Raw genomic sequence first — 27,300 nt, 5'->3', positions numbered from 1 at the left:
GTGTGAATGCACTGCAAGGGTCTGCAGCAAAAAAATTATTTTATGCCCTTTACTTTCACTTCAGGCTATATAGCATTATAGACTTTCTGGATTTGCTTTGATGTAACACTAGATTTATAAGACAAGATTAACATTTCATGTTGTGTGTTGCTATTTAAATAAATGAATGAAGAGACATCTATTTGAAGTACTTATTCTTTGTATGTTTTAATAAATCTTTCAAAAAGAATCTTGTTAATCCTTTGATTTTAAAGCAAATATAATTATAAATACACATGCATTGTCCAGATCTGCTTCAAAACATGTGAAAATACAAAAAAAGTTTAATATCTGAAAAATGTTAATGAATTGCCATTCATTTTGTAAAACATTTCCTCAATATATCAATGTATAAATATCAGCTAACCCTAACCCAGAGAGAAGGCAAGAGACTAGTTCTTTGTAAGATGTCAAGAAGACGCAGTGTGGTGCAATCTTTATCAGTTTAGTATCTTGGATTAACTATTAAAAGATTAAAACATGGATGATAATCTTAACTGAAGAATTCATCTATGGAGTTTCCTTTATCTGTGTCAACAACTGATTACAGTGTGTTGACATAATTCATCATATCTGATCCACAACAGCCAAAACTGGTAAACCATTCCTTCCTATTCTTCTGAAAGATGAAACAAAACGAATGAAAGCTTGTGTAGAGCTGCTGTTATACTCTGAATGAATAAAGCCTTAAACAATACAAACACTGATCGAGGCTTACTAATCAGGTCGGATGAGTCATAGTGACAAACTGTTCACAGACCAGCACTGCTTGGCTTTCTTTACAGTCACACTGTTCGTATTTCACAGAAATCTTTGAGCTCCACAAAGTCAAATTCAGCAGGACCTCAATGATCCATCCACTTCAGAATCTATGCAGCCAGCCTCTCCGCCTCCCGTCCGGCCTTCACGCACGGCTCTGCTCAGCAGCGCCGACAGCTCTGCAGCCCCCGCTGCTCCCCTCGGCAGGCAGAGCTCCAGGGCGCAGGTGGAGGCGTGAGGCCGCCGCGCGCCTGACGTGCTCACGTCCTGGAAAATGTATTTAAGGGGAGGTGAATGAGACAACAAAGTTCATCTCTCATCTTCCTAACTGTGAAATTCGACCTCAAAATACTTTACCGTTTCATTTTAAATAACATTGACTTGAGATTATTATAGTATTATAATGAAAGAAAAGTTGAGTATCCTGTCAACAATTTGAATTGGCTGGAAAAATATTTACACAAATGTAGATGTTTTCAGACCTCCTGTTTCTTTAGCATTTAAAAATGAATTGGTCGCCTTTGTAAAATCCTCAGACATGTTAACAGTGCTTTTATCAATAAACTATTAGTTGGAAAAGTCTCGAGCCTAGTTACAAAAATGCAGAGGAGCATGACTCAGCTTGAGGAGACTTTGCACTCTTCCTGCCGGTCGCTGTTAAACTGTGATCCCAGCTCTCTGGGGGTTGGAGATGCACTCAGCTGTGTTATCACTAGCGACCCCTACCAGCAGGGGCCAGTTAAGAGTCGCGAGTCAGGAGTCAGCAGGCAGTCAATAGCAGGATAACACAGGCAGGGCCCTAATAGCACTGGTCCAGTGAGGACAACAGGGAGGACAGTCCTGCATGTCATTCATCAGTTTGTAGCATACAGGGATTTAACAACGGCTGGCTTGTGAGATAGATACCAACCTGGGAGTAAAAACGTAGGGAGATCAATCTGGGGAACCCGAGAGGAGGCAGATGATCAGCTCCAGTGATGAAGACGAGGAGGTCTTCAAAGGAAAAATCTACCTTACCATCTGATTGTGCACATGGAAACATTTGAGTTAAAAGCTTCTCATAGTAAACCCTGACACACCTTTTCAATGCATCGCTCCGTTCTTACCGCTGACCAAAGCAAGGACCGTCTGCCAGTGTCCGGCTGTCGCCTCCTCGGTCGGCCTCAGCCGGCTGTCTGGACGGCTGTAGCAGACGGTGAAAAGCCGTTTGAACTCCTCCACGGTCAGAGGCTGCTGCTGTGCGCTCGTCATCACAGGCACAAACTCCTCCCAGTTGGACTGTACCGTTTCCCACAATCCACCACAGCTGTTCAGTCCCTCTGTGAACTGGGAGATCATACTGGCCACCCTGAAGGACAGCAGACGGGCTGTGGGAGGGTTTCATTGGCTCACTCGGCTTTGTTATAGGATATGCTAATTGGCGTTTGCTAAGTAATGAAACGGCACAGATTTCTTTTACTGTTCTGATGACATCATTTAATACAAATTAAACTGCAAGACTTAGAGACACAAGATCAAAGGCCAATGAGTCCTAAAATAAAAAAAAGTTACACCACACTCCAAACCAGTGCATGGGGCGAGAACTACAAGTGTGTGATCTGCGTTTGTGTGTCAAACCTGTGGTAGATGTAGTGTTTGACCAGGCGGACATAGATGGATGGTAGTTCATCAGAATGGACTGAATTGACTGCAGGGATCCCAGCGCTCGACACCCAGTCACACAGACTGGGAGAAAGCAGCTTCACATCGGTACAACTGTGCATCTACAAGAGGAGCATTAATGCTGTGTGTGTGTGTGTGTGTGTGTGTGTGTGTGTGTGTGTGTGTGTGTGTGTGTGTGTGTGTGTGTGTGTGTGTGTGTGTGTGTGTGTGTGTGTGTGTGTGTGGTGGACAGTTGGGAGTTGACAGAAAACAAGGGTCTGAAATGGAAATGCTGGAAGCAAACAGGTTTGTGGTCAAGTTCTCTCTAATTAGGTGGAACTGTGTCAATTCAAAACAAAAATCTGGAAAGCAGTCTCTCATCCGTACAGATAAACACTGGATTAATTCACCATGTTGTTTTTCACCACCTATTGTTTATAGCTTTATATTCAATACAACTGAAACTATGACACGCAGCAGTGCATCACATTAATCACAGCAATCTAAAATTGATTGGACCTACTTCTTCAATTCCTCTGTCTGAAGTACAGGTGAGTGAGACGTCTGCGTGTTTGTTACCTGCTGCAGCCTGATCTGTGCTTCAGCATCAACAATGTCCCTCCAGCTGAAGTCCTCCAACGATGGATTCTGGCCACAAACCAACTGTGACAATAAAACAATACGATGACTCAGAGAATATCAAAAACAACTAAGCTGCTAGGAATGATACACAATGTGCTTTAAATGCTGCGATTTAGGAAACGTTCCATCTACATAAGACAATGCACACCACCTGGAAAAGTGCAGGGTGTAAACAACGGGGTCCAGGCCCGCCCTGAGTCAGAGACCAGCCAATCAGAACGCCTGCTTCGTAATACTTCCCGTCTTCAAGAGCTTCAAGATCGCAGGTCAGGAACAGACGCCCCGGATGACCCTCAAACACAGAACTCTGCTGCAGCTCCAGCAGAGTCAGCCTGTGAGAGGAGAGGACACGGTCAGGACCACTACGAAGAACGAACACGTCTTCTCTACTAAACAACACATTAGTGCTCCAGATGAATCACTTGGTCAAACAGAACATCATCTGGAAATGTCTGGCTATTACATCAGCAATGAATGTGACAATGTGTTGCTCTCCTTGGCTTTTCATCATTGTAATAATAATGATCAATATTCTTGGTTTTGGTATGTTGGTCAAGCAGCACATCTGAATATGTTGCTCTGGGAATCACAATTTTGATTTATTATAATTTCAAAATAAAAATCAGCAGGTTCATTGATAAAGAAGAACAAACATCTGTTTGTTACAGCATGATCATTTTTGTGATGATAATCATTTTGACAGGAATTTCATCCTCAAATAATATAATAAGTCAGTCTAAAACATTTATATTGGCTCTCATGCGAATAAATAATCAAGCAAAGAATAACATGAAGCAAGTATTACTCTGTTTTCATAACTCTTTAAACTACATTCAATAAAGAACACCAGAGACCGATGACAGCTCTGTTCATATTTCACAGTCAATAATCATAATAATGATCAAAACCTAAAGAAGTCTCTGAGAGGTCCGTCACGGCCGTCCGTCTCCTCTCCACTGAAGGAGACGATGGGCGTCGTCTGGAAACAGAAGTCTGGCCTCCTCACCACCTCCAGAGCGCTGTGGAGCAGGTCCTCCCTCCTCACCTGGACGTGGGTTTCTACGCCTCGACCCACGTTCTCCCGTCTGAACAGCCTCAGGATGGAGTCCAGGTCGTGTGAGCACTGCTCACCACAGAGACAGATTTGAAGGAGATGGAGAGGAAATGGTGTCCTTCCTGTCCTAGCTTCTTGGACTATTGGAAAAACTTTTGAAGATTTGGTGAAAAAGTTGGATTTGTACGTTTTTCTAAACCCACCTCCTCTGAGGAGCTGGAAACACATGGTTGGGTCCGACTTCCCAGCTGATCGTCTTTGTCCGAGCAGCTCTCTGTGACGTTCCCCCGGCAAAACTCCTTCCTTCCAAAAGATAACGCACATTCATATTCAGGGAATTCAATTATACGGTTCACCATTTATCATTTTTAAACATTCCTCTTCCTCACCTGGTCACCACAGGTGTCTCGCTTGCTGACTTCTCAGATTCCGCCTGTTGAGAGAAGAGTGTATAATTAATGCACTTTAGAAGAAGCATGTAAAAGTTAAATCAATGACTTTGCTTTCATATATTGCTGAAAACTACATTAACATTAAGGGAACTCAGAGACTGTCACAACCATTATTTGTATGCGATACACCCACAGCACTGAATCCATATCTGGATTCACGTCACATACCAAAAGACAGACGTCAATCATTTTGGAATCATGGCGAAGCTACTGTAATGTGTGCATTTCATTTTACAGATCCTGTCTCTCTCACACACACACACACACACACACACACACACACACACACACACACACACACACACACACACACACACACACACACACACGGCAAAGCAGTTGGAGGATGAATCAGACTCTTTCATTTGGTTAACGTCTTTAATTAATGACGTCGTTATGGAGGAAGATTTAAATGGGACTAAAAACATGAGTCACATCTTTAGAAATGTACTTTAATTAATCATAACTGCTGAAAGGTTTTACAGTTTTAAGGAGAAACAGAGCAGCCGTGGTTCACCTGTGGGTAGTCCCGTTGGCTCAGGATGTACAAAGCACCATGTCCAGAGGTCCTGAGTACCTGCTCTCCAGTCCAGCCCTCTGCAGGAGAGTCTGGGACAAACAGCACCCCGGATCCCATGACACACTGGAACCACACACACCGTCAGACATGCATACCAAAATGTGGAAGAACAGGAAGGAAACTCTCCAGATTCACTGTCGGATGCTAAACTTAATCCTACATTCGATCTTTATTTATAACCCGAGACCTCGACAGGAAGAGTGAACCATCAAATATGAAGTCCAACCCCCACAGGGACAGAAACACACACCTGTAGAAATGTGAAGGAGAACTTTTGTCCGGCTCGTTTCACAAACCGCCCCCGGAAGAGCGCCGCCAGACGACTCTCCATCTGATTGGCCGACCAATCGTAATCGATGGAGATGCGAGCGGTCAGTCCCATGGCCGCTAGAGCTGCGTGTTCTCCGCCTCGAGGAACAGTGTGTCTGAAAGGACAATAGAATATTCATATACATCAACCTTTAGATTGAGGTCACTGGCGTCACATCTAGATAAAGATCATTTAAATGGCAGTTTGCCTCATTGACAGTTTGGCTTAGAGTGTCCAAAATGGAGAGGGTTCAGCCTCTGAGGATTTCATTGTGATCCATAGAACATATGGACTAGTTGTTGCTTTACAGAGGAAAGGTCCGTCGGGTCACAGCAAACTTTAGGATTCATCCTCTCAGGAACTTCAGAAAATGTCACGGAAAATTAAATAAAAATAAATAAACTAAGACGTATCAAGGACTAATAGTGGTGCTGGAGAAAAAGGTTCAAGGGGTCACAACATGTTAAGAGTCATCAAAAAGAGACCATGAACATCCATACCAATATGGCCAGTGTGTTAGAATGTTTAGGAGAAGTCCTACATACCAGTCCCAACAAGCAACAACAACCCACGTAGTCCTCACAAGCGCTTACAAGAGAGGAGGACGGGAAAGAGGATCTTACACTACAATAACACCTTTCACCTCTCCAGCTGTGCCAGGTCGTATCCTCTGGGGAGACAGACCACATCTTTGACCACCAGTCCCGTCTTCTGCAGCGTCGGTCTTTTCCACTTCAGACGACCGGCTTTGTTTGGAGACGGCTACGGCACACAGACGTCCCACGAAACGAATCAAACGGACATACGGGGAGATCAGACACATTGTTAAGACACACAGCTTCTCATGTTGTAAATGTGTTGCTCTTTCAATGCACAACCATCCAGGATGAGGACAAGAAGTCTTGAATGATTAGTTGATAAAATAACATCTTGCTAGGAAGGCAACCGATTGGGCTCTTGGGCCGTTATTTCCTGACATTTTGTTCAATAAGCATACATGTGAAAATAAGCAAAAATACCACGTAAGCAGACATGCCTGAAACGTTCCACACTGATAAGAGACGTGTTGATTGATTGAATCAGTAAACACCATTTGTTTGCTTTCAGTCTTTCTGTAAGGGCTCAAGATTAGTGCACAACAACCCTCGACCTCATGAGATGATGCTGTTATATTATTGAGATGGAAGGGAGCAGAGCACCAACAGCAGAAACACTCCCATCTTCCATGTTTGCACACGCTACCGCGCTGAACTGCTGAGAAACAAACATTGTGATCAGCTGATCAGGAAATGACAAAACAACACCTGAGCTGACGCTACCAGGGTTATGATGGAAGGATCATCTGGTTTTAGAGCCACTCGCTCAGTCACTTTGAGGGGAGGAAACACCTGAACGGAGGAAAGGAAAGAGAACGCGGTTATTTTGGTTGAGAAGTTTCTATTTTGAATGTATTCATTTATTTACGTACCTCCATTTCTATCTCAGTTTCCTCCATGAACCCTGGGAAAGGGGGGCAGTGCTCGACCTCCGTCTGCTGCCTGAGCGGTGGGGTCTGGACCGCTGGCTCTGGTTCCTCCACACAGTCGGGTACCAGAGGATGCTCCAAGTGTTTCTGGGTTAAAAAACAGAAACATAAAATGAATGATTCACCATAACAATGACTTGGTATTTAATGCAACAAAGTGTTGCTCCGTCTCTTGTTCCAGTCCTCGTCAAACATGCAGCATGCATTTGGGATTTGGTTGATTTAAACCTTTACTGTGAACCTCAGTACTTGGTAGTCCTTCAGTCTGAAGGTACGAGGTCACATTCTGGGGTCTACCTGCAGAACATACCGTTTGGACTTTCTATGAATTAGAACAGGGCATTACTAAATACATGAAGCAGTCTGAGGACCACCACAGTCTGGTTGTCGTTTTAATTTCTGAGTCAACCTGAACGCTCAGATGCAATTAGACAGAAGACACACCTGGTCACAGGTCTGTCCGTCCTTCGTCTCCTGCGTTGACGTCTCCATGCAGGGCTCCCCTGAAGAGAACAGCTCCATCTCAATGTTTTCTGTGAAGGCCAGCAAAGCCACGTTCTTCACGCTCAGCTTCATCTCCTCTGATGGGACTTTGTCGCTCCACTCCTTGTCAGAACAAACTGCTCTTCACTCTTCCTTTACTTAATCTTCTCTGACCTGTTTGGGTTGTGTCCTCGCTCCAGCCTTAGCCTTCCTTTGCTCTCTCCTTACTGATTTTCATCTACTTGATCTCTTGTCCATTGATATGTTCTACCGCTTTCTACTGCCTCTCTAGTATCTCCCCCCCCTCCAAACATCTAACCAGCTGAGCTCTGATTACCTCAAGCTGAGCTCTATCAGAGTCAAACGCTATGATTGGCTCAGAGTTGAGCTCTCCAGATGCGATTGGTTCTGTGGTCTGTGCTGAAGTTCTCATTGGTTGAGAGGTTTGTGAAATAGCTCTGGTTGGTTCTGCAGTTCCTTCAGAGTCACATGTTGGCCTGTTGTTGTGGTTGGAGCTTTTAAATTGTTTGAATGTGTTGAAATGAGTTTTGGATGGCTCATTAAGGTCAGGTAGACAATACAGAAGCTTCATTAACATTAATCAACCCCTCGTGTTTCCTCATTGAGTGATTGATTCAGTACCCGTCACTGAAGCAATCACGGGAACCAAATACTATCGTAGAAAATGAAAACCCATTTAACATGAATACTTTGGTCTCTTCTTCTTTAGTGTCTTTGGTAATCACTTAAAGTGGGACATCTTGAACTCTGTATTCAGCAGATACCACAGGAATTATCTAATCACGTGTGCTGCTGGCTCAAACAATACGATCTAGAATCTGTGAGTCAGACGACTGAGCTGTCAGCAGCTCAAGTGATCTTTGACAACTTCCTGCAGTCAAACTCAAGTTCGCAAGAAACCCAACACCTATTGACTGACATGAGTCACGTACACCACGACTGAAGAGAAGGAATCGACTGTTTGACTTCAGATGTTTCTTGTGAATCAAGTGAAAGAACACGGGACCAACAAAACATTTTGACGGACTCGTTACTGCAGTTTGGATCAGATATATTTGGATAAAACTCAAATACTCGCTGCTTGAGTGAGAACAATCTCACATGACAAGGTTTCTAACACAACAGTGGCAATAAAAACTCAACAGAACAGGAAGGGCTGACTAGAATATGTCAAGACAGCTGCTGCATAATGAAACACAACATGTTCTCATATTCCAAGGTTATGCGAGTTGGAGAACAAAACATGACAAGGTTCTTTTGTTTGTTTACACAGAATCAACAATGGTTTAAGAACAAAATGTGGTGATGGAGGCCGCAGCTTTAAACGCTTTAAACTTATGACAGGATTAGTTTAAGGACTACAAACTGTAAAAAGTAATGACACATTTAGTAGCTAGACATTTAAGATTATATCAACACATACAGTATGGCCCACAAGAAGACAAACTCATTCTTAAAATGCTACAAATATGACAATGCAAGTGGAAAACTCAGAAATGTGAAGAGTACAAACAAGTAAAAATCAAAGAAAAACGAAGCATATTGGATATATAGGTTGACATGCACCGGAAGGGAAACCTGAAACTCTGCATGACTTGCTCTATACACTGTAGTCTATTCTTATGTATCCTGCATATTCTATTCTCTTCTATGTCTACTTTGTCAGCTAAAAACACAGACGGGACGTCACCAGAGCGACTCAAACGTTGGTCTCGTATTAGTGCGATCATAAACGTACAAAAACCTGAACGCGATTGTCTGAGGACAAACAAAGTGCTGACAGCAGAGAGATCAGAGAGGGTCATGTTGAAGCAGTGTGTGTGTGTGTGTGTGTGTGTGTGTGTGTGTGTGTGTGTGTGTCTGTGTGAGTGTGTTTCAGGCCAGCAGGCGTCTCTGGCTACAGGTCAACAGGTAAGGCAGGAAATAGGAGGCGGCGCCGTCATCGGGCATCAGCTCCAGGAACTCTGTGGGGCTCGTCTCCATGGCAACCACTACCAGCGTCTCTGTTGGCATGTGAACCGGCCGGATAGAATCATCAACATCATCATCAGCTGATCTCAACATTATTTAATATTAAATAATAAATAACATCATGTGTTTGTTTCCTCCTAATTCCTAAGATGTTTTAATCATTTGAATTCATCATATTTTCTATATTCAGTAATCAGTTATATCTTCTGTAAACAATATTTACCTTCGTGAAGCTCTAAATGCTTCTGCCAGTAATAAACGTGAGGTTCATCTATCGATCTGTCTGTTGGCTTAAACAGGGGTCACATTGAAATAGCAGAACTCGTCATGTGACCGCCATGTGACCACCATGTGGCCACAAACAGCCCTGATTGACTTTCCTGATCTTTTTAGACTGTTGTCTAACCTGCTCGGTATTTCCTTCATCAGTAAAAACTCTGTTCAATCAGTCCAACATGACTCTGAGGAAACAGGAGAAGTTCTTTGACTAAACGATGTCGAGTGACCCTAACCTGTAAATACTGTAGATACAACCTGTAATATACGACACCGGGGTACTTTTGACAGACTGGTGGTGTTCGGAGAGAAGCGTCTACCTTTGAGAGCAGCCAATAGGATGCCGTTGTCTGCTGCAGCTCTCGTCCTGTTACAAAGCTCTGGGAGCAGCTTCTGCCACCACAACACCTGCAGAGGTTAGACGAGACAGACGAGGAAACGCTCCTCATGATCACCGGGTGTACAACGCAGAACATTCAGACGTGAGACGGAGACAACGTGACACATTCATACTGCTCGGTACAAACCATGTGTTTGTCTTGTAACTGGTGGTTAGCGTAGGCTATGATGGCCTGAGGACATCGGTCCAGCAGCTTTTCAATGCTGCCGTCGTACTGCCCCCTTCTGGTGGCGCAGAGGAGGTGCAGGCTGAAGCCCCACAAGGTTTCCTCTGAAAGACGCTCCATCAGAGGCACGACGGAGCCCACCGACAGGGACGGACCGCACAGGAGAGACTGCAGAGGAACAGTGGACTACAATCACTGGACACGTGTGGAGGACAGGGAGGCTATGTCACCTTCAAAATATTAAATAACTCAATCTCTGTGGGTGAGCAAAAGGTCTGGAGTCACTGCACTGTAGTCCTACTAACAGCTGGGTTCACATCTCCATACATGTCTTTCTCTGCCCTGCTTTACCATGAATATCTTATATTTTAATTTTTAATTTTAAAGTCTATTTTACACCTTGAAGGCAGATGGACACCTCTAGACGTGTTTTATGACATGTAGACGCAGCCTTGTGTTCACAGACAGATTACCTGCAGTTTGTAGAGCGCCTCCTGGTGGTGTGAGCTGGTGGTGTGTGCTGGGTTGAGAACGATGAGCCACGGGTACAGAGCCCCGTAATGAGAGCACGAGTTCATCTGAAACACACACAAACCCGCGTGATGAGAGCGATGTTCACATGAACTCATTCCGCGTCACGCTGGTGATACTCAACGATCGTGTTGGGCTGGTATTGGAATCTTGAACAGCTCCCGACCAAACAAAGAGCAGCTTCATGTCTAGCTACCGTACCAGATCGTCAGCGCTCTTCAGCGGCCGGCGTCTTGAAGGCGTGTGCGGTTCGTCGGTGTGTGTGTCCGAGGTTGTGTTTGTCAGCCGGTCGATGTAGACGGACGCCACTCGGAACAGAAGCTCCTGGATGATGGTTTCCTGTGAGGACGCCATGAGCATCGCCTCCCAGAAATCCACCTGTAAGCAGTTCTCACAGCCCAGCTCCTACACACACACACACACACACACACACACACACACACACACACACACACACACACACACACACAATATCTTGTAAGCTTGAAACCAACATGATAAATCACTTAAACTTCCCTTCTAGCCTCCTAGCTGTGAATTACCAGGTGCTAACGACACACACACACACACACACACACACACACACACACACACACACACACACACACACACACACACACACACACACACACACACACCTTGAATATGTGATCAGCCTGTTCCAGCTGGACTTTGTTGTTTTCGTGTAACGCCACCACGGCAGCCACCAGCAGTCCTGGTTGGGACTTTGCCAATTGGCGAGTCAACGCTGTGGGACGGACGCGTGCCTGCTGGCCTCCTCCTCCTCCTCCTCCTCCTCCTCCACCTCCTCCATGCAGCAACAGCCTCGGCTCCTCGATGAACCCGTACACCAGCAGCATCTGAACACAGACAGACAGTCCTCTGGAGTGACTCCTACATGTTGAACAGCTATTCATTGCTCCTGTGTCCATCAAACGTGTTCGTAAAGGAGACCTAGCAAACAAAGCAGCGTCGCGTCTTAAAACCAGCTCATGCACAGTGTCTTCACACACACACGCGCACGCACACACACACACACACACACACACACACACACACACACACACACACACCTCGGCGTGTCTTTCCATCAGATGCGTGTACTGTGGCAGGTCGTCCAGACGCAACATCATGGCCGCCATGGTGGTTGTCAAAGGCACAGACACGCCAGCTGTGTCTTCCAGATGTTGTAGGATCCGCAGCGTCTGGGCGGGACTGATGTTGATCAGGGACGGGCTGGCACAAACGCCGACGAGCTGTGAGGGCTCTGATTGGCTGAAAATGTCTATGACCTCATCAGCTGCCTCCTGCAGAAAGATGATTATTATTGTTCTTCAGTTTCCATATTTAATTATTGTCTATTTAACATCGGACTTTGGAGAACTGGTGGCAAACGTTTAGTTGTGATAAACTGATGCGGCGTACTTAATAATTACTAAATGACATGTTGAATAGACAATGTATGCTTCGTATTATAGACTTCTGAAGCTGAGGAGAGACTTGTCTACGTTAAGGTGCTTCTTAAGGTACCTTCTAAACACATCTCTTACAGCCTTACATGTTTTTATGTTTGTGTTCACCTGACTGAGGATCTGCTCCGTTTCTTCTAACAGGTAATGCTTCAGGTAGAAGAGGAAGCCGGGGCCGTAGGAGTGAGGGCTGCTGGGAAGCGGCCGGTTCCTGGCCATGATGTCAGTGACGGACAGACCGGACATCCTGTAGTACGGCAGAGCCTGGTGGCAGTCCTTCTGACTGCCCCTGACACAACAGAGGAGCACAGAACTACGACTGAAGTATCTGTAAGTCTACCAGCAGCACTGCTGATGATCAATACATCATATATTAAGACAGAAATACCAAACATTCATCTGAAGATGGACATTCTAATGACCGTTTTCCACTATTTTATAGATTCAAAAAAATTAAATAATAATAATTGGCAAATCATTCATTACCAAACATTGTTGTTCATTGCCGTCCCAAACAGAAGGGAACATACTTAAAGTACACACAGTAAGTACACATATGAGTATATCAGTGTATATCAAGAATACGGTCAATGAGTCTGGATTGTACAGCCCAAACGGCTAAATGTGACTAATATGCTCATCGTTCTGCTCTTGATGTTTTATCTTTTTATTTTACTTTTAATAATTATGGCGTTAAACCATTAAATTAAAAAACAGAAAAGACAAGATTTGAGGGTGTATTAAGTTACTCTTTAGGTATATTAATTCATAGGTAAGTGGTCACTAAATTTGCAAATCTAAATTTGTTGAACCTATTTCCGTGGTATAGGGGTGTGTGTGATGTGTGTGTGTGATGTGTGTGTGTGTGTGTGTGTGTGTGTGTGTGTGTGTGTGTGTGTGTGTGTGATGTGTGTGTGTGTGATATGTGTGTGATATGTGTGTGTTTGATGTGTGTGTGTGTGATATGTGTGTGTGATATGTGTGTGTGTGTGTGTGTGTGTGTGTGTGTGTGTGTGTGTGATGTGTGTGAGTGTGTGTGTGTGTGTGTGTGTGTGTGTGTGTGAGTGTGTGTGTGTGTGTGTGTGATGTGTGTGTGTGTGATGTGTGTGAGTGTGTGTGTGTGTGTGTGTGTGTGTGTGTGTGTGTGTGTGATGTGTGTGTGTGTGATGTGTGTGAGTGTGTGTGTGTGTGTGTGTGTGTGTGTGTGATGTGTGTGATGTGTGTGTGTGTGTGTGTGTGTGTGATGTGTGTGTGTGTGATGTGTGTGTGAGTGTGTGTGTGTGTGTGTGTGTGTGTGTGATGTGTGTGTGTGTGATGTGTGTGAGTGTGTGTGTGTGTGTGTGTGTGTGTGTGTGTGTGTGTGTGATGTGTGTGTGTGTGATGTGTGTGAGTGTGTGTGTGTGTGTGTGTGTGTGTGTGTGATGTGTGTGATGTGTGTGTGTGTGTGTGTGTGTGTGATGTGTGTGTGTGTGATGTGTGTGTGAGTGTGTGTGTGTGTGTGTGTGTGTGTGTGATGTGTGTGTGTGTGATGTGTGTGAGTGTGTGTGTGTGTGTGTGTGTGTGTGTGTGTGTGATGTGTGTGTGTGTGTGTGTGTGTGTGTGTTGTGTGTGATGTGTGTGTGTGTGTGTGATGTGTGTGTGATGTGTGTGATGTGTGTGTGTGTGTGTGTGTGATGTGTGTGTGATGTGTTATGTGTGTGTGTGTGTGTGTGTGTGTGTGTGTGTGTGTGTGATGTGTGTGTGTGATGTGTGTGAGTGTGTGTGTGTGTGTGTGTGTGTGTGTGTGTGTGTGTGTGTGTGTGTGTGTGTGTGTGATGTGTGTGTGTGTGTGTGTGTGTGTGTGTGATGTGTGTGTGTGTGTGATGTGTGTGTGTGTGTGAGATGTGTGTGATGTGTGTGTGTGTGATGTGTGTGTGTGTGTGTGTTGTGTGTGATGTGTGTGTGTGTGATGTGTGTGTGATGTGTGTGATGTGTGTGTGTGTGTGTGTGTGATGTGTGTGTGATGTGTGATGTGTCTGTGTGTGTGTGTGTGTGTGTGTGTGTGTGTGTGATGTGTGTGTGTGTGTGTGTGTGTGTGTGTGTGTGTGTGTGTGATGTGTGTGTGATGTGTTATGTGTGTGTGTGATGTGTGTGTGTGTGTGTGTGTGTGTGTGTGTGTGATGTGTGTGTGGTGTGTGTGATGTGTGTGTGTGTGTGTGTGTGTGTGTGTGTGTGTGTGATGTGTGTGTGATGTGTGTGATGTGTGTGTGGTGTGTGTGTGTGTGTGTGTGTGTGTGATGTGTGTGTGTGTGTGTGTGTGTGTGTGTGTGATGTGTGTGTGATGTGTGTGTGATGTGTGTGTGATGTGTGATGTGTGTGATGTGTGTGTGATGTGTGTGTGTGTGTGTGTGTGTGTGTGTGATGTGTGTGATGTGTGTGTGTGTGTGTGTGTGTGATGTGTGTGTGTGTGTGTGTGATGTGTGTGATGTGTGTGTGTGTGTGTGTGTGATGTGTGTGATGTGTGTTACCTGCTGAAACAGTCTCCCAGCTGTGCACAGTTTTGCCTGAACGCCTCCTCCAGATCTTGAGCGTCTGTCCGTACAGCCGTCTGTCTCTCAGCTGGTCCGTCTGCGTCGGTCTGCAGAGACAGCGCGGAGTCCTCCTCGGCGTGTCGTTGCCGCTCTGATGTTTGGAGCGAGGAGGTGCGGAGGAGGAGGTGAGCTTCGCTCAGGAGGTGTCGAAGGCTTTGAGCCTGGGGGTTGGTCTCTGCGAACCGCTGGCTGTATTCAACCTGACTCACAGAGACACGGAGAGTGTGTAGAAACATGCAGTGAGTACACACTCAGTCTAGTCCTAAAACCTCACTTAAAATACCTAAACAGTAAGAACAAAGTCTTAACAGCAATGTTCTACGAACTGAAACCCTGTGAAATGTTACTTTGTTAGAAAATAAAGATATAAGGAATGAATTGCAGCTGGAATGACTTGAAAAAGTAGACTTTGCAATGCAGATACATATATTAATGTACTTTTTATTTCTTCCCTTTTCTATATTTCTTTTGGTTTCATTTATTTAGTCCATCATGACTATCATTAATAATGAATATAAATGTAAACAAATACAACAACTGACATTCAGATGAAGTGGATGGTTTTGGTGTGTTTGTGTTACCATCTCCTGGTAAAGAGTGAGGGGGGAGACGGTGTCGACCACATAGAGGTTCCATCCGTGTCCTGCAGCGCTGCTTTCTTTAGGGGACGAGATGGTCCACTTCCTGCTCCTGAGGTCAGAGAGAATAATCAAACAGAGAGATGAGTTGATCTCTAACTCTTACCTCACAGAGTTGATCTCTAACTCTTACCTCACAGAGTTCATCTCTAACTCTTACCTCACAGAGTTCATCTCAAACTCTTACCTCACAGAGTTGATCTCTAACTCTTACCTCACAGAGTTGATCTCTAACTCTTACCTCACAGAGTTCATCTCTAACTCTTACCTCACAGAGTTGATCTCTAACTCTTACCTCACAGAGTTCATCTCTAACTCTTACCTCACAGAGTTCATCTCTAACTCTTACCTCACAGAGTTCATCTCAAACTCTTACCTCACAGAGTTCATCTCTAACTCTTACCTCACAGAGTTCATCTCTAACTCTTACCTCACAGAGTTCATCTCTAACTCTTACCTCACAGAGTTGATCTCTAACTCTTACCTCACAGAGTTCATCTCTAACTCTTACCTCACAGAGTTCATCTCTAACTCTTACCTCACAGAGTTCATCTCTAACTCTTACCTCACAGAGTTCATCTCTAACTCTTACCTCACAGAGTTCATCTCTAACTCTTACCTCACAGAGTTCATCTCTAACTCTTACCTCACAGAGTTCATCTCTAACTCTTACCTCACAGAGTTCATCTCAAACTCTTACCTCACAGAGTTCATCTCAAACTCTTACCTCACAGAGTTCATCTCAAACTCTTACCTCACAGAGTTCATCTCTAACTCTTACCTCACAGAGTTAATTAAACATTAAACTCCATGAACCAAGTGGAGGAATGCTTCCTGCTTCCGTTTCCTGACTGACTACTGAAGCAGAAACACGAAGGTCTGCATCACCAACACACTGCCAAAGAAGAAGAACCTCTAGGGTACAGGTCCTCTATGGCACAGCACATGATGAACCACCTAACACTGAGACATGTCACTACACCATACATGAACAAACAGTTAGGACGATGTTAGTGAGCAGGTTAACATGGAGAAGGGAGCATGATGGGTAATTCTGTCTGTGTGCGTGTGTGTGTGTGTGTGTGTGTGTGTGTGTGTGTGTGTGTGTGTGTGTGTGTGTGTGTGTGATGCTGGTCACACGTCATGACGTGGCCTCAAACCTGTAGATCTACCAATCACACACCTTTTAGAACTTTCAGCGTTAAACCTGGAAACGGGGATGATCTTTAGAAGATGTGTGTTTAGTCACGACTCTTAAACTTCCAATGAAACTCAGCAGGGTGCTTTATGAATCATCTTGGACCATCCAAGGAGCAGACTGACACCAGATATGGACTTTTGGGTGTTCCTACATTACCTGTCAAAGACATACTTGGCAGTGTGGGCGTCCAGAGTCGCGTCACGATGTCCAAACCTGATTTACTGACAGAAGCTGCTCTGGAGAAGGAGCCATTATCTAAATCCTTAAGATGCAACCATGAAGGTTTGCATTACTTATTTTCATTTCAATAAGAATATGTAGATTTTATTAAAGGTATTTACCGTTAAACTGGATTATTAGGTTAAGATAATAGGGTTTGTCACACAGACTGAGGAGTGTTAGGTAGGTTATGGTTGGACCGGTGTAGGAACTAAAACAGGAAGTGTCACTTTTAGACCAAACTGCAAAGAAACACAGATCATCAATTAACCACGGCTGAAGTGACTGAGTTTTAGTTTCAGTATATTTCCATATGGAGAAACTTGATTCAAGAAGATATGCACCAAGCATTTGCAGACTATAGATCCTTCATTTTTTAATCAAATGCAAACAAATGGCTGCTTTCAAATATAATCAAGAAGTATTTCTAAGCAGGTTGTGGATTTTCAATATTTAATAGGTTTCGTCGTTCACCATGATCTCTAGAAACAGCGGGACAAGATTTCGGTATCCGAAGCATTCTGGTTTTCTACAGTCCGAGTAGCATTGACCAATCACGCTGGAGCAGGTTTGGGTTGAATGCAGGTAAACTGTCTACTGGTGGAACATCGCGGTCGTTAACTTGACCTCATGAATATGCGATGACTTATGTTGATGCAAGGCAGCTCACTGTGGTAAAACCCTAGTGCCTTTATGCCTGAAGGAGGTACATGTTGAAGGTCTCCTTTTCTTCACGAGGTGTTGGTCGTGTATCAGGAAGAACCTGCTTCATGGATGTTCTAGTTCAGCTTTCATTCTGTGACATTAAATGAGCGCTGATATGAGGACCGTCCGCTAAACTAGGAGTTCAAGGGTTTCCTGGCGTTGCAGCCTGGCCTAGAAGTGACAACTGAGACTGTGGGGGGGGAGGGGGGGGGGGGTTTGTCTTACAGGAAGGGGCGTGAGAGAAGGCTCTCCAGAGCCGGCGTGGTTGCGGGATCGATTCCCACCGCCAGGAAAATACCAGTCAGCAAGGTGTGTTCTTTCAACTCACTAAAATAACAACATACACACACAGTGAACAGGTTTATAGATGCACACACACACACACACACACACACACACACACACACACACACACACACACACACACACACACACACACACACACCAGTGCTGGTAAGATGTTCTAGTTCCCACAGGGAGGTATCTGGTGACATGAAGGGTGTGTGATGTGTACACTATCATACTCATGCTCTGTGTATTGAATGCGTGTGTGAGAGACGTACAGGCCTCTGCGTTGTGCGGTGCGTTCTGGTTCCTCTGGCGTCTCTGCGTCGGCGGTGGAGAGCAGGACGACATGGCGGCCGTAGACACACACCGAGCGCAGACCAATAAACAGCTGCATCCTGAGCGCGCACACCTCCAGGCTGCAGGGCGGACAGGCCTTCAGTCGCACGCGGAGCGGAGAGAGGTGAGACTGAATCAGTGAGCAGAGTAACGGAGAGGCCGCACAGCAAGGCTTCAGGTGGGGCTCCTACCTTCAAGGTGCTGTCGATGTAGGGGTCTTCAACCCTGGCTGCTACCGCTGCACAGCGCACGGTGAAACACTGCAACGCACTCCTACCGGCCACACGGGAGTCAAGACAACACGTACCGGTGAAACAAACAAGAACGTCCTCCGTCTTAAGTCAGTCAGTTTAAGACTGAGGCTTAGATATGGGACTCACTGGGCCTCATGCAAGTGATTTGTGAGCTGAGCCGTGTTCACCACCAACGCATAATCGTATATATGGTATTATTGGGGATTTCATTATGCTAATCTACAATTATCATGAACACACGCTCCTTTACACAGTTATCTGACATTAGAAGTGTTTGACACACTCACACTGTACGAACAAAAGTTAAGTTAACAATATGAAAATATTCTCGCATGATGTTCAAAAGGGATGATCTGATTTCCACATGGGACGTACTTTGTTATGACGTGCAACAGGTGGTCCGTCAGCACCGCCTTCAGGACCTTCTCTGGATACTGATAGGCCGAGAGAAGCTCGACACCACCCTTCAGACTGTACAGGTAGCCGGCGGAGGGGAGGGAGAAGAAGCAGAATATGCACGACGGTTCGTCCAGAGACACCGACTGGTTACCTGGAGCGAGTAAGACGGAGAGAAAATTGTATAACCAGTGAAAGTCTCAGTCAACCGGCAGAATTTCAGAAAAATAGATCCTGAAGGTGAAGACGAGACGTTAGAATGTGTTCACAATGATGGAGGTTGCAGTGGATGTTGTGCTTTGCTGCAACTAAATTAAGGTGAAACTGGTCTGAATACATTAATACGTGGAGTAGAAACCCTTCCTGTGACAACACATGCTGCTTTTGTACCGACACTCGTATCGTGTCTCGTGCTGGATTGCGGTACTGACTGGTGAACAGCGGGTAGAGCTGCAGCGAGTGGAGCTGAGTCTCCTCCACACTGCAGCCCTGGAAGAAGTCTGGAGTGAAACGCCTGCAAGAGAGAAGAGACACAAGTTAAATAAGCCTCACATAGAAACAAACCCGCTCACTGTGAAGATCTAAGGGTCCAACCGGTCCTCAGAGACACCCGTGCTCACCTGAAGAGAACGTACGACAGCGTGTACTGTCCTGTGCCGTCCTCCAGCCCGGTCTGTTCTATGCTGACGGGGATGTCACAGTCCTCAGCTCGATCCCCGAGCAACTCTTGGTGTCTCGGAAGGACCTGGAAGTCAGCCTGGTCCTCCAGATGGTCTGCTGCACACAAATACACCGACGTGAAGCTCAGTGTGAGCCGAAGCACTAAACCTAATGACCGACTCAATAGCTGCTTGTAATACGTGCCTCATGGTCATAATCACGTTAGTTACTGACGCCTCGTCCCTTTGCCCCAAAAGTGAATTTTCTGGATCCAGAGCAGACAAACACTGCAGCCAGCTACAAACCCACATGTAAGAGTCCACACACTCTTTCAGACTCCATGCTGTCCTACAGTAGAGTCACCGACACCGCAAACAGATCCGTCACTAGAGGGCAACACACCTTTCTTTGTGTCTAAAGATTCTTCCAGGGTTTTAGGTTCAGAGGACACGTCCAGTTTCAGAACCAGCACTTCCAGCTCCGCCTGCACCGCCACATACACTCCACACAGCGCCACCTGTGGGTCAGAGGAAGTCAATGTTAATAGTTTGAACTTCTGAAACACATAAACAAAAGTAAATGCATCCTTTTTGAGGAGTGAGGAGTTTTCCTCTATTTACTATATTTTGTTTTCCACACACAGTTCAACGTATAACTGCTGATCACCACTGATGATGATATTTCAGTTATTAAAATAATAAACACAATGTGGAGATAGAAGTGATGTTTGTGCTTGTAGTCATAGAACAGTAGGATCATAATGGTTGTGTTTAACCAATCAATACAGTGGTTATATTGTTGTGTACCGTTGTTACGGCTCATATGTAACTCGGGGATTATGAACACGCTCAAAGCTCAACACCAGACCAGTTATTACGGGCCTTTACTAGTACAACGCTGTAGAGTAATAAAGACTAACTGAAGAGTTTACCTGTTTAGGCTTGAGTTTAGGAAGATGCAGAATAACTGAGCGTTCAAAATCCAGGAAATTCTGGTTTGAACCTGTGATCTGACCTGAAGACAGAGAGAGGATTACCTTCAGGTCTTAAACAGAATATATATATATATATATATATATATATATATATAAATAAATAAAGGCTGAGAACATGACTATGACGATACGTGTTACTTTGACGTTGTTACCGTGACTCTGACTGGTGGTCCAGCTGCTCGGAAACATCTGCTGACTTAGATTCTGTTGTTTTGTTCAGAGAAAGACGCAACATTAATGTATCAATAGGAGTTCACTTGTTTAGAGATGATGTGCTTTATATAGGAGATCAACCTGATGATGAAATACATCTACTACATTTCATATTTTAACACTTTTTTGAGGCTTAAAGACAGAATTGAATTTGAATGTTGTGGTAAACGCCCAGATCAGCAGGTAGACTCTTACCAGGCTCTGCTGGTTCTGCCTCCTCAAAGCGAACAGAACCAGAGTGTTCTCGCAGCCGACCAGAAGGTCTCCCGTGACTGAGCAACACGCCACGGCAACGGGGCGCTCCGACAGAGGGATCTCAATGATCTCCATCTGCACCCCGCCCCGCACAGACGCCCCGCGCAGCAGGTGGCCCAACAAACGCACCCCGACACGGGCCTTCCCCTCCGCCTGAACAGAGAGCAAGAATCAAGCAGATCCAAATCCAAGAAGATCTGAGTGAAGAAGTGAACGCTGCAGTAGATATATACGGATAACTATTCAGCTTCATATTCAGAAACACATTCATAAAACGTCATTTCACGGGCTCATTTGTCTTTGGCATATGTTCACACACACATTTGTGGACCAGGACCAACTCAAACCAGGTTTAATGCACCTGAGAGAAAACTAGTTTATTTATTCTATTTCACAGTTTAGATAACATGGTTTGAATTAAGGTTACACATCATATCAAAGAGAAAACAAGATCATGTTGTTCAGCACCATCACATTAAGTGCTTACCTGGTAGCGCCAGTTGGTGTAGGCTCTCAGGTAGGTGGCGCTGTTCTTTTCCTCGATGGTCACCAGGTAATCTCCTGTGGAGGTAGAAAGGCTGTAAAACGTCTTCCTCACTGCTGCTCACATATAGAGCCAACAACAAAAGCCCTGATGCAGTCACAGAGAGGGAGGCTGGCTGAAGAAGAGCGCTCGTGCTTTTTACCCATCTTGCTGTGCTGGATGCTCTTCACAGCGCCCATGGTGGCAAAGCGACATATGAGAGGGCAGCCCTCCTTCTCCACGCTGTACGCATCCACCTTGGTTCAGTTCACATCACAACAGAGTCAGAAACCTGCAGGAACCTGTCATCATGTCCTGTGTGACTCAAGAGTGTTCCCACATTTAGATGTGTTCCTTCATGAGGTTACACTGATCCTGTAGATACCACTTCATATTCACTTCATATCTATGTTTATAAATACCTTGCATCCTCCAGTAGCCACCACGAACAGGGCTCCACCTCCACAGCAGATCAGTCCAGGCTCCTGCTCCACCTGAGACACAGAGAGGGAGGGTGGATGAGTTGAGACCTGATCCAGACCTAAGTGTCAGACCGTATCAACCCACCTGGACAATCTGCTGCGAGGAGAAAGGATGGCAGTTGTAGACGTGCACCATGTTTGGTCCGCGGCTTTATTCAAAGGTTGACTGACTGCTGCTGCTTCCTCTTTTGTTCGGGTTCCTTGAAGGCCTCATCAAGCAGGACACCTGCAGACGTTAAAACAGGCTTATTAGAGCTAGATCAAAGGGCCAAAGGGCCAGTTCACATCATAATAAAACACTCATTCTCACGGCATCCCACATGAGAAACATTCACATCCAGGCATCACATGTGATCAATTCACTAATACATCGTCATTATGGGTTTCAGACACTTAAACATAGACTTCACACGACCTCAATGGAGGTAAATATGGTGCACTTTAAAACCAATATATCAACTATTTAAAACGAGCAACACATGCAACATGAGCAACCACAACTTAACTTAAATGTTGAATTCAGCTTCCCCTGCATCTGTGTCAGTCGGACTGAAACAGGGCTGCAGTATGTGTGTGTGTGTGTGTGTGTGTGTGTGTGTGTGTGTGTGTGTGTGTGTGTGTGTGTGTGTGTGTGTGTGTGTGTGTCTCTGATCGGAATCACATGCTGCAGTCTTGTGAGCAGCAGAGAGGCACACTACGCTCAGACGAACCCGTTCGCTCTTCGGTTTACTCACCCTGTAGATACAGACAGGCTGGACTGACAGTGTTTAGAACGTGACAGGTTCTCTGTCTACTACCTACTTTGCTGCCATGTCCTTAGTTCCTTCTCGTTTCCTTCTAGTGCGGAGTACTCTGCCGCAGCGTATTGATCTCACGCTGCCAAGCAGGAAGTGAACAGTCAACCACAACAACAAGCGCCCGCCCACTCTCGACTCTCATTGGCTCACGCTCCTTGTCTGTCACGCTCCTGTCACAAGAGACAGCGTGGATCCGCCTCTGTAGTGAAGTTGTTCTTTTGTTTTGTTTGTCATCAGTTCATGTCTTTGTAAACACTACAGAGTGCAGCACTGTTGTCCACTTTAAAAGATCCTTTATTTATTAAAAGTTCGAAGTAAAGATCATTTCGAAAATCAATTCAATAAGCGGTGATATTAAACTGCATACTTCTGCGCTTTCAGATTGACACACTTTTGAAAATTGACGTGACCCGAATAAAGACGTATTTTGTCCTGAGCCGGCCACCGTTGCTGCTGCAATAATCCTGAGTCGGACACATCCGCTCTGCCAGAACCACCACCGAACCGGATTAATGTGTGTGTGAGTACAACCACTGCATCAACGTGTGTCACTTCATCTGTACACATGCATGACGTTATGAACATGGATGAATATTATAACACGAACCTTGATACAAGAGAGCACTCTGACCACACTAACTAACTAACTTAAGTAACTTAACTAACTTAAGTAACGAGTGCATCAAGTAACGTAACAGCTATCGCGTAGTTACCGTTCGCTAGCTAGCTACCGCTTTAGCTGCAACTGGCTTGTCTTGAAGCTAGTAGTGTGCTGAGCTAGGACCCATGAAGTGTCTGTGGTTAGGACAGAGGAGAGGAGATCTGTCTGTGGTTAGGACAGAGGAGATGAGATCTGTCTGTGGTTAGGACAGAGGAGAGGAGATCTGTCTGTGGTTAGGAGAGAGGAGATGAGATCTGTCTGTGGTTAGGACAGAGGAGAGGAGATCTGTCTGTGGTTAGGACAGAGGAGAGGAGATGAGATCTGTCTGTGGTTAGGACAGAGGAGATGAGATCTGTCTGTGGTTAGGACAGAGGAGAGGAGATCTGTCTGTGGTTAGGACAGAGGAGATGAGATCTGTCTGTGGTTAGGACAGAGACGAGGAGATGAGATCTGTCTGTGGTTAGGACAGAGACGAGGAGATGAGATCTGTCTGTGGTTAGGACAGAGGAGAGGAGATCTGTCTGTGGTTAGGACAGAGGAGATGAGATCTGTCTGTGGTTAGGACAGAGGAGATGAGATCTGTCTGTGGTTAGGACAGAGGAGAGGAGATCTGTTTGTGGTTAGGACAGAGGAGATGAGATCTGTCTGTGGTTAGGACAGAGGAGATGAGATCTGTCTGTGGTTAGGACAGTGTGAGTGTGAGAGTGCACATGTGTGTGAAAACAATGAGCGAACACTTTATCATGTAAGCGGTCGATGTATTTAAGTCCTAGATGTATTCATGTGTTTGTGGTTCAGCCCTGTGTGTGGTGATGCTTGAGAAGATAGGCTGAACGAGGAAGAACAAAAGAAAAAGCGCAGAGAAAGGAAAGGACGCAGCAAGGAGACCAATATAAAAGAAAGGTAGGTACGGCCTTTTGATTATGTCTTCATGTGTGTGTATGTATCTGCATAGGAGCCACTCCATTGTAAAAGGAAAGGGCGATGCTTTTGTTTATGTAGTAATTAATCAGCCATCAGAATGCTGACGTGACACGAGTTGTACCATTACTAATGTCTTGTAATATGCAGAAGATGCCCAATATCCGGCAGCTGAGGAAGAGAGGCAGCAAGGGGCCCAAATGGACCAAAGAAGCCATGGGGCAGGCCATGCAGGAGGTGCAGGCAGGCAGGCAAACCTTACGGCACGCAGCCAAGCAATTTGGAGTCCCAAAGTCCAGCCTGTCGGACCGACTCAGTGGACGCGTGGCCATGGACTGCTTCTACGGCCAAAGCCAGCTTCTCAGCCCTGAAGATGAGAGTTCTCTGGTGGAGTATTGTTTGTTCTCCGCCAGTCACGGGTGTCCTCTACGAAAGTATCAGGTTGTGGCCCAAGCTCTGGCAATTTATAATTATCGTAATCCGCACAAACCCAGGACTGTTCTCGGCCAAACCTGGTGGATTAATTTCAGGGAGCGGAACCACCATCGCCTTACCTCGAAGACCCCAGACGTTGTTGACCACGGTGATAAACGGCGCACAAACAAAAGGGCTTCGGTCAAAGGCGTCCCCTTATCCCGGTTACCCCCGCCCGAGAGCCCGCCTTCCTCTCCGTCTTCCGATCCCTACCTCACCCACCCACTGGTAGCGTCAGGGCGCATAACGGTGGACCTGGCCCGCGTCTTGTCCAAAACCAACCAAACCTGTGAAATCCGAAAGCTCAGGAGAAGTGCCTACGTGCTGACGGCACAGGAAGTGTCAGAGGTCATCAAGAAGGTGGAGGACGGTGCAGCGAGAGCGGAGGGCAGAAGTGTGACGCGACCGGGGGAGGAAGACCCCGACCCGGCGGTCTCCTCCTCTACCGTACCCGGTGGCTCTCGTCTCCGTCGCACAAGACGCCTTCCCCCTGGGGCCCATCCGGACACCGGCTCTGGTGCTGCCGGTCCCTCGGCCCTCTTTGTTCCCCCTTGTGCATCCCACAGCGCCTCAATCGGCCCCAGCAGCACACCGAGCAACATGAGCTGGTCCTCCGATGACCGGCATCATAAAGCTGTAGAAGGTAACGAGAAAGCATTTTTTATTTTAGCACACAGCAAGCTCCTTCCTCGTTTCAGGACGACCAAGTCACGTGTTTTCATATGCACAGCTTCCAACCTGTGGCAGACCTCCTCCATGCCTCTAGCTCCTCCGTCTGCTGGCTCCTCCTCCTCCTCCTCAACTGCTGAACCCACAGCGTCCACTGGTACGTATGCTGAACAGACTGAACTTGTAGACCACCCATGAAAATCTGCAATTTCCTCACACGTGCCCCCCCCCCCCCCCCCCCCCCTCTGAGTAGGTCACGTAGCTGCAAAGAAGAAGAAATGTGAAAGGCAGATTTTGCGATGCGGACGGTGCAGACAGCCTCACCCTCCACAGGACCCAGAAGGACTGGTCCTGTGGGTTCAATGTGACAACTGCCACAAGATGTTTCACACCACGTGTGTGAGCTCAGAGATGGACGTGGACGACGATGAATTTTGGTGTTTTTGGTGCCTTGATGTTTGATTTTGGTGCGATTCATCATGGCTCGTAATAAAGTCACGTTCATCACGACAGCTGGTGGTGTGTGCACTGACCACTGTAAACAATGAGAGCTTTTACATAACCTGCAATGTATGTTTTAACACCAGAACGATTCTACGATTTTACATTCAATTGACTCAATTTCTGAAAAATACCACATGGGGGCAGTAGTTGACAAACAAGGAAGTCAGTCCTGATAAGAGTCACATGACTGAATGTATGTGCAGAAGTTGTGTTTGTGAGGCTCACTACAATAAAGACGACGTATTCAATGCTCAGAGACGGACGTGGAGGAACATGAATGTTGGTGTTGTAATTTATTGTCTCACTCATAATAACATTTCAGTTTGACTTGATTTTCTACACACTTGAATCTTACACAGTTAGGTTCTCCAACATCTCTTCTGTTTGAATCACATTAAAGTACAGCAGGATAGAACAGTGCATTGAGGAGATGAATAATTCAAACACACTTGGATTAAATGTCGGGTGAGTCAGTTATTGACAGGTTTACAAACTAACATTTGTCCTTTTGCTGATTACACCGTTTATAACGGGGGGAGGGGGGGCAGTAGTGGTTTGGTATGAACTGAAAATTATTACAATCTGAAATATATGTTATGACAGCAGAAAGACACATTGTTACTTCCACTAGTGAAATATATTACTGTTCACTGAAGAATACCATTAGTCTCTCTCTCTCTCTCTCTCTCTCTCTCTCTCATTATTTTTCAATTCAATAGCTTTATTGGCATGAAAGTTTAGACAGTATTGCCAAAGCATCAACAAAATTAAACATACAATAATATTAATACACAATATCATCAATATAACATCTAGATTGATTATTAATTACATATACATACATACAGTGTGTGTAGGTGTGCGTCTCCCCCCCTCTCTGTCTCCCCTCTCTCTCTCTCTGTGTGTCTCCCCCCTCTCTCTCTCTCTCTCTGTGCGTCTCCCCCCTCCCTCCCTCTCTCTCTCTCTCTCTCTCTCTCCCTCCCCTCTCCCTCCCTCTCTCTCTCTCTCTGCCCCCTCCTCCCCCCTCCCTCCTCTCTGCTGACAGGTACTTGAAGGTAGTGAGTTTCTGCAGACATCAGCTGGAGTCTTTCGCGGACTGAACTTTGCAGTCACCAGCGCAGCGCGCCGACACGAGGCTCCACAGTCCGAGCTGTGACGGGGGCTCTCGGCTCAGACCGACTCTCCTCAGCAGGTGGTGTCCGCGCTGCACGCAGCAGTCCG

The 27,300-nt window shown here is 45.7% G+C and overlaps 3 protein-coding genes across 7 annotated transcripts; 1 reads left to right on the top strand and 2 right to left on the bottom strand.

Annotated features, from left to right (window-relative positions):
• Window positions 1–288: 288 nt before the first annotated feature.
• Window positions 289–8,307, bottom strand: LOC137883580 (uncharacterized). Its single transcript, XM_068725123.1, has 15 exons — window positions 7,447–8,307; window positions 6,946–7,089; window positions 6,782–6,865; window positions 6,121–6,239; window positions 5,418–5,592; window positions 5,105–5,230; window positions 4,525–4,568; window positions 4,339–4,438; window positions 3,990–4,204; window positions 3,233–3,413; window positions 3,019–3,102; window positions 2,416–2,561; window positions 1,905–2,146; window positions 1,709–1,818; window positions 289–1,065 (listed from the first exon to the last, which is right to left on the bottom strand). Exons 1-15 carry the CDS (start codon window positions 7,576–7,578, stop codon window positions 874–876), a joined length of 2,094 nt encoding a protein of 697 aa, XP_068581224.1. The 5' UTR covers window positions 7,579–8,307; the 3' UTR covers window positions 289–873.
• A 233-nt stretch (window positions 8,308–8,540) lies between these two features.
• Window positions 8,541–22,950, bottom strand: hps3 (HPS3 biogenesis of lysosomal organelles complex 2 subunit 1). 5 transcript variants are annotated; one of them, XM_068725011.1, is made up of 25 exons: window positions 22,855–22,950; window positions 22,139–22,279; window positions 21,994–22,065; window positions 21,735–21,828; window positions 21,536–21,609; window positions 20,989–21,201; window positions 20,733–20,784; window positions 20,518–20,600; window positions 19,989–20,103; window positions 19,547–19,703; window positions 19,358–19,440; window positions 18,906–19,080; window positions 18,468–18,549; window positions 18,216–18,373; window positions 17,878–17,979; window positions 15,471–15,579; window positions 14,827–15,089; window positions 12,431–12,608; window positions 11,924–12,157; window positions 11,489–11,710; window positions 11,052–11,255; window positions 10,793–10,897; window positions 10,281–10,487; window positions 10,074–10,161; window positions 8,541–9,509 (listed from the first exon to the last, which is right to left on the bottom strand). In XM_068725011.1, the coding sequence occupies exons 2-25, from the start codon at window positions 22,187–22,189 to the stop codon at window positions 9,382–9,384; spliced, it is 3,249 nt and encodes a 1,082-aa protein (XP_068581112.1). In that variant the 5' UTR covers window positions 22,190–22,279; window positions 22,855–22,950; the 3' UTR covers window positions 8,541–9,381. The 5 variants fall into 5 exon arrangements, with proteins under 5 accessions (XP_068581112.1, XP_068581114.1, XP_068581113.1 ...); XM_068725013.1 differs by having other exon boundaries at window positions 19,547–19,700; XM_068725012.1 differs by having other exon boundaries at window positions 22,788–22,948.
• A 187-nt stretch (window positions 22,951–23,137) lies between these two features.
• Window positions 23,138–26,357, top strand: LOC137883524 (uncharacterized). Its single transcript, XM_068725045.1, has 5 exons — window positions 23,138–23,370; window positions 24,310–24,414; window positions 24,583–25,549; window positions 25,637–25,732; window positions 25,829–26,357. The coding sequence occupies exons 3-5, from the start codon at window positions 24,586–24,588 to the stop codon at window positions 26,035–26,037; spliced, it is 1,269 nt and encodes a 422-aa protein (XP_068581146.1). The 5' UTR covers window positions 23,138–23,370; window positions 24,310–24,414; window positions 24,583–24,585; the 3' UTR covers window positions 26,038–26,357.
• Window positions 26,358–27,300: the final 943 nt, after the last annotated feature.

This window comes from Cebidichthys violaceus, unplaced genomic scaffold (genome assembly GCF_023349555.1).
Source record: "Cebidichthys violaceus isolate CVI_PGR_0920_01 unplaced genomic scaffold, fCebVio1.0.p SCAF_33, whole genome shotgun sequence".
Classification (NCBI taxonomy): domain Eukaryota; kingdom Metazoa; phylum Chordata; class Actinopteri; order Perciformes; family Stichaeidae; genus Cebidichthys; species Cebidichthys violaceus.
Note: the sequence above shows the minus strand (reverse complement) of the source record. Positions and strands in the feature narration are given on the sequence as shown.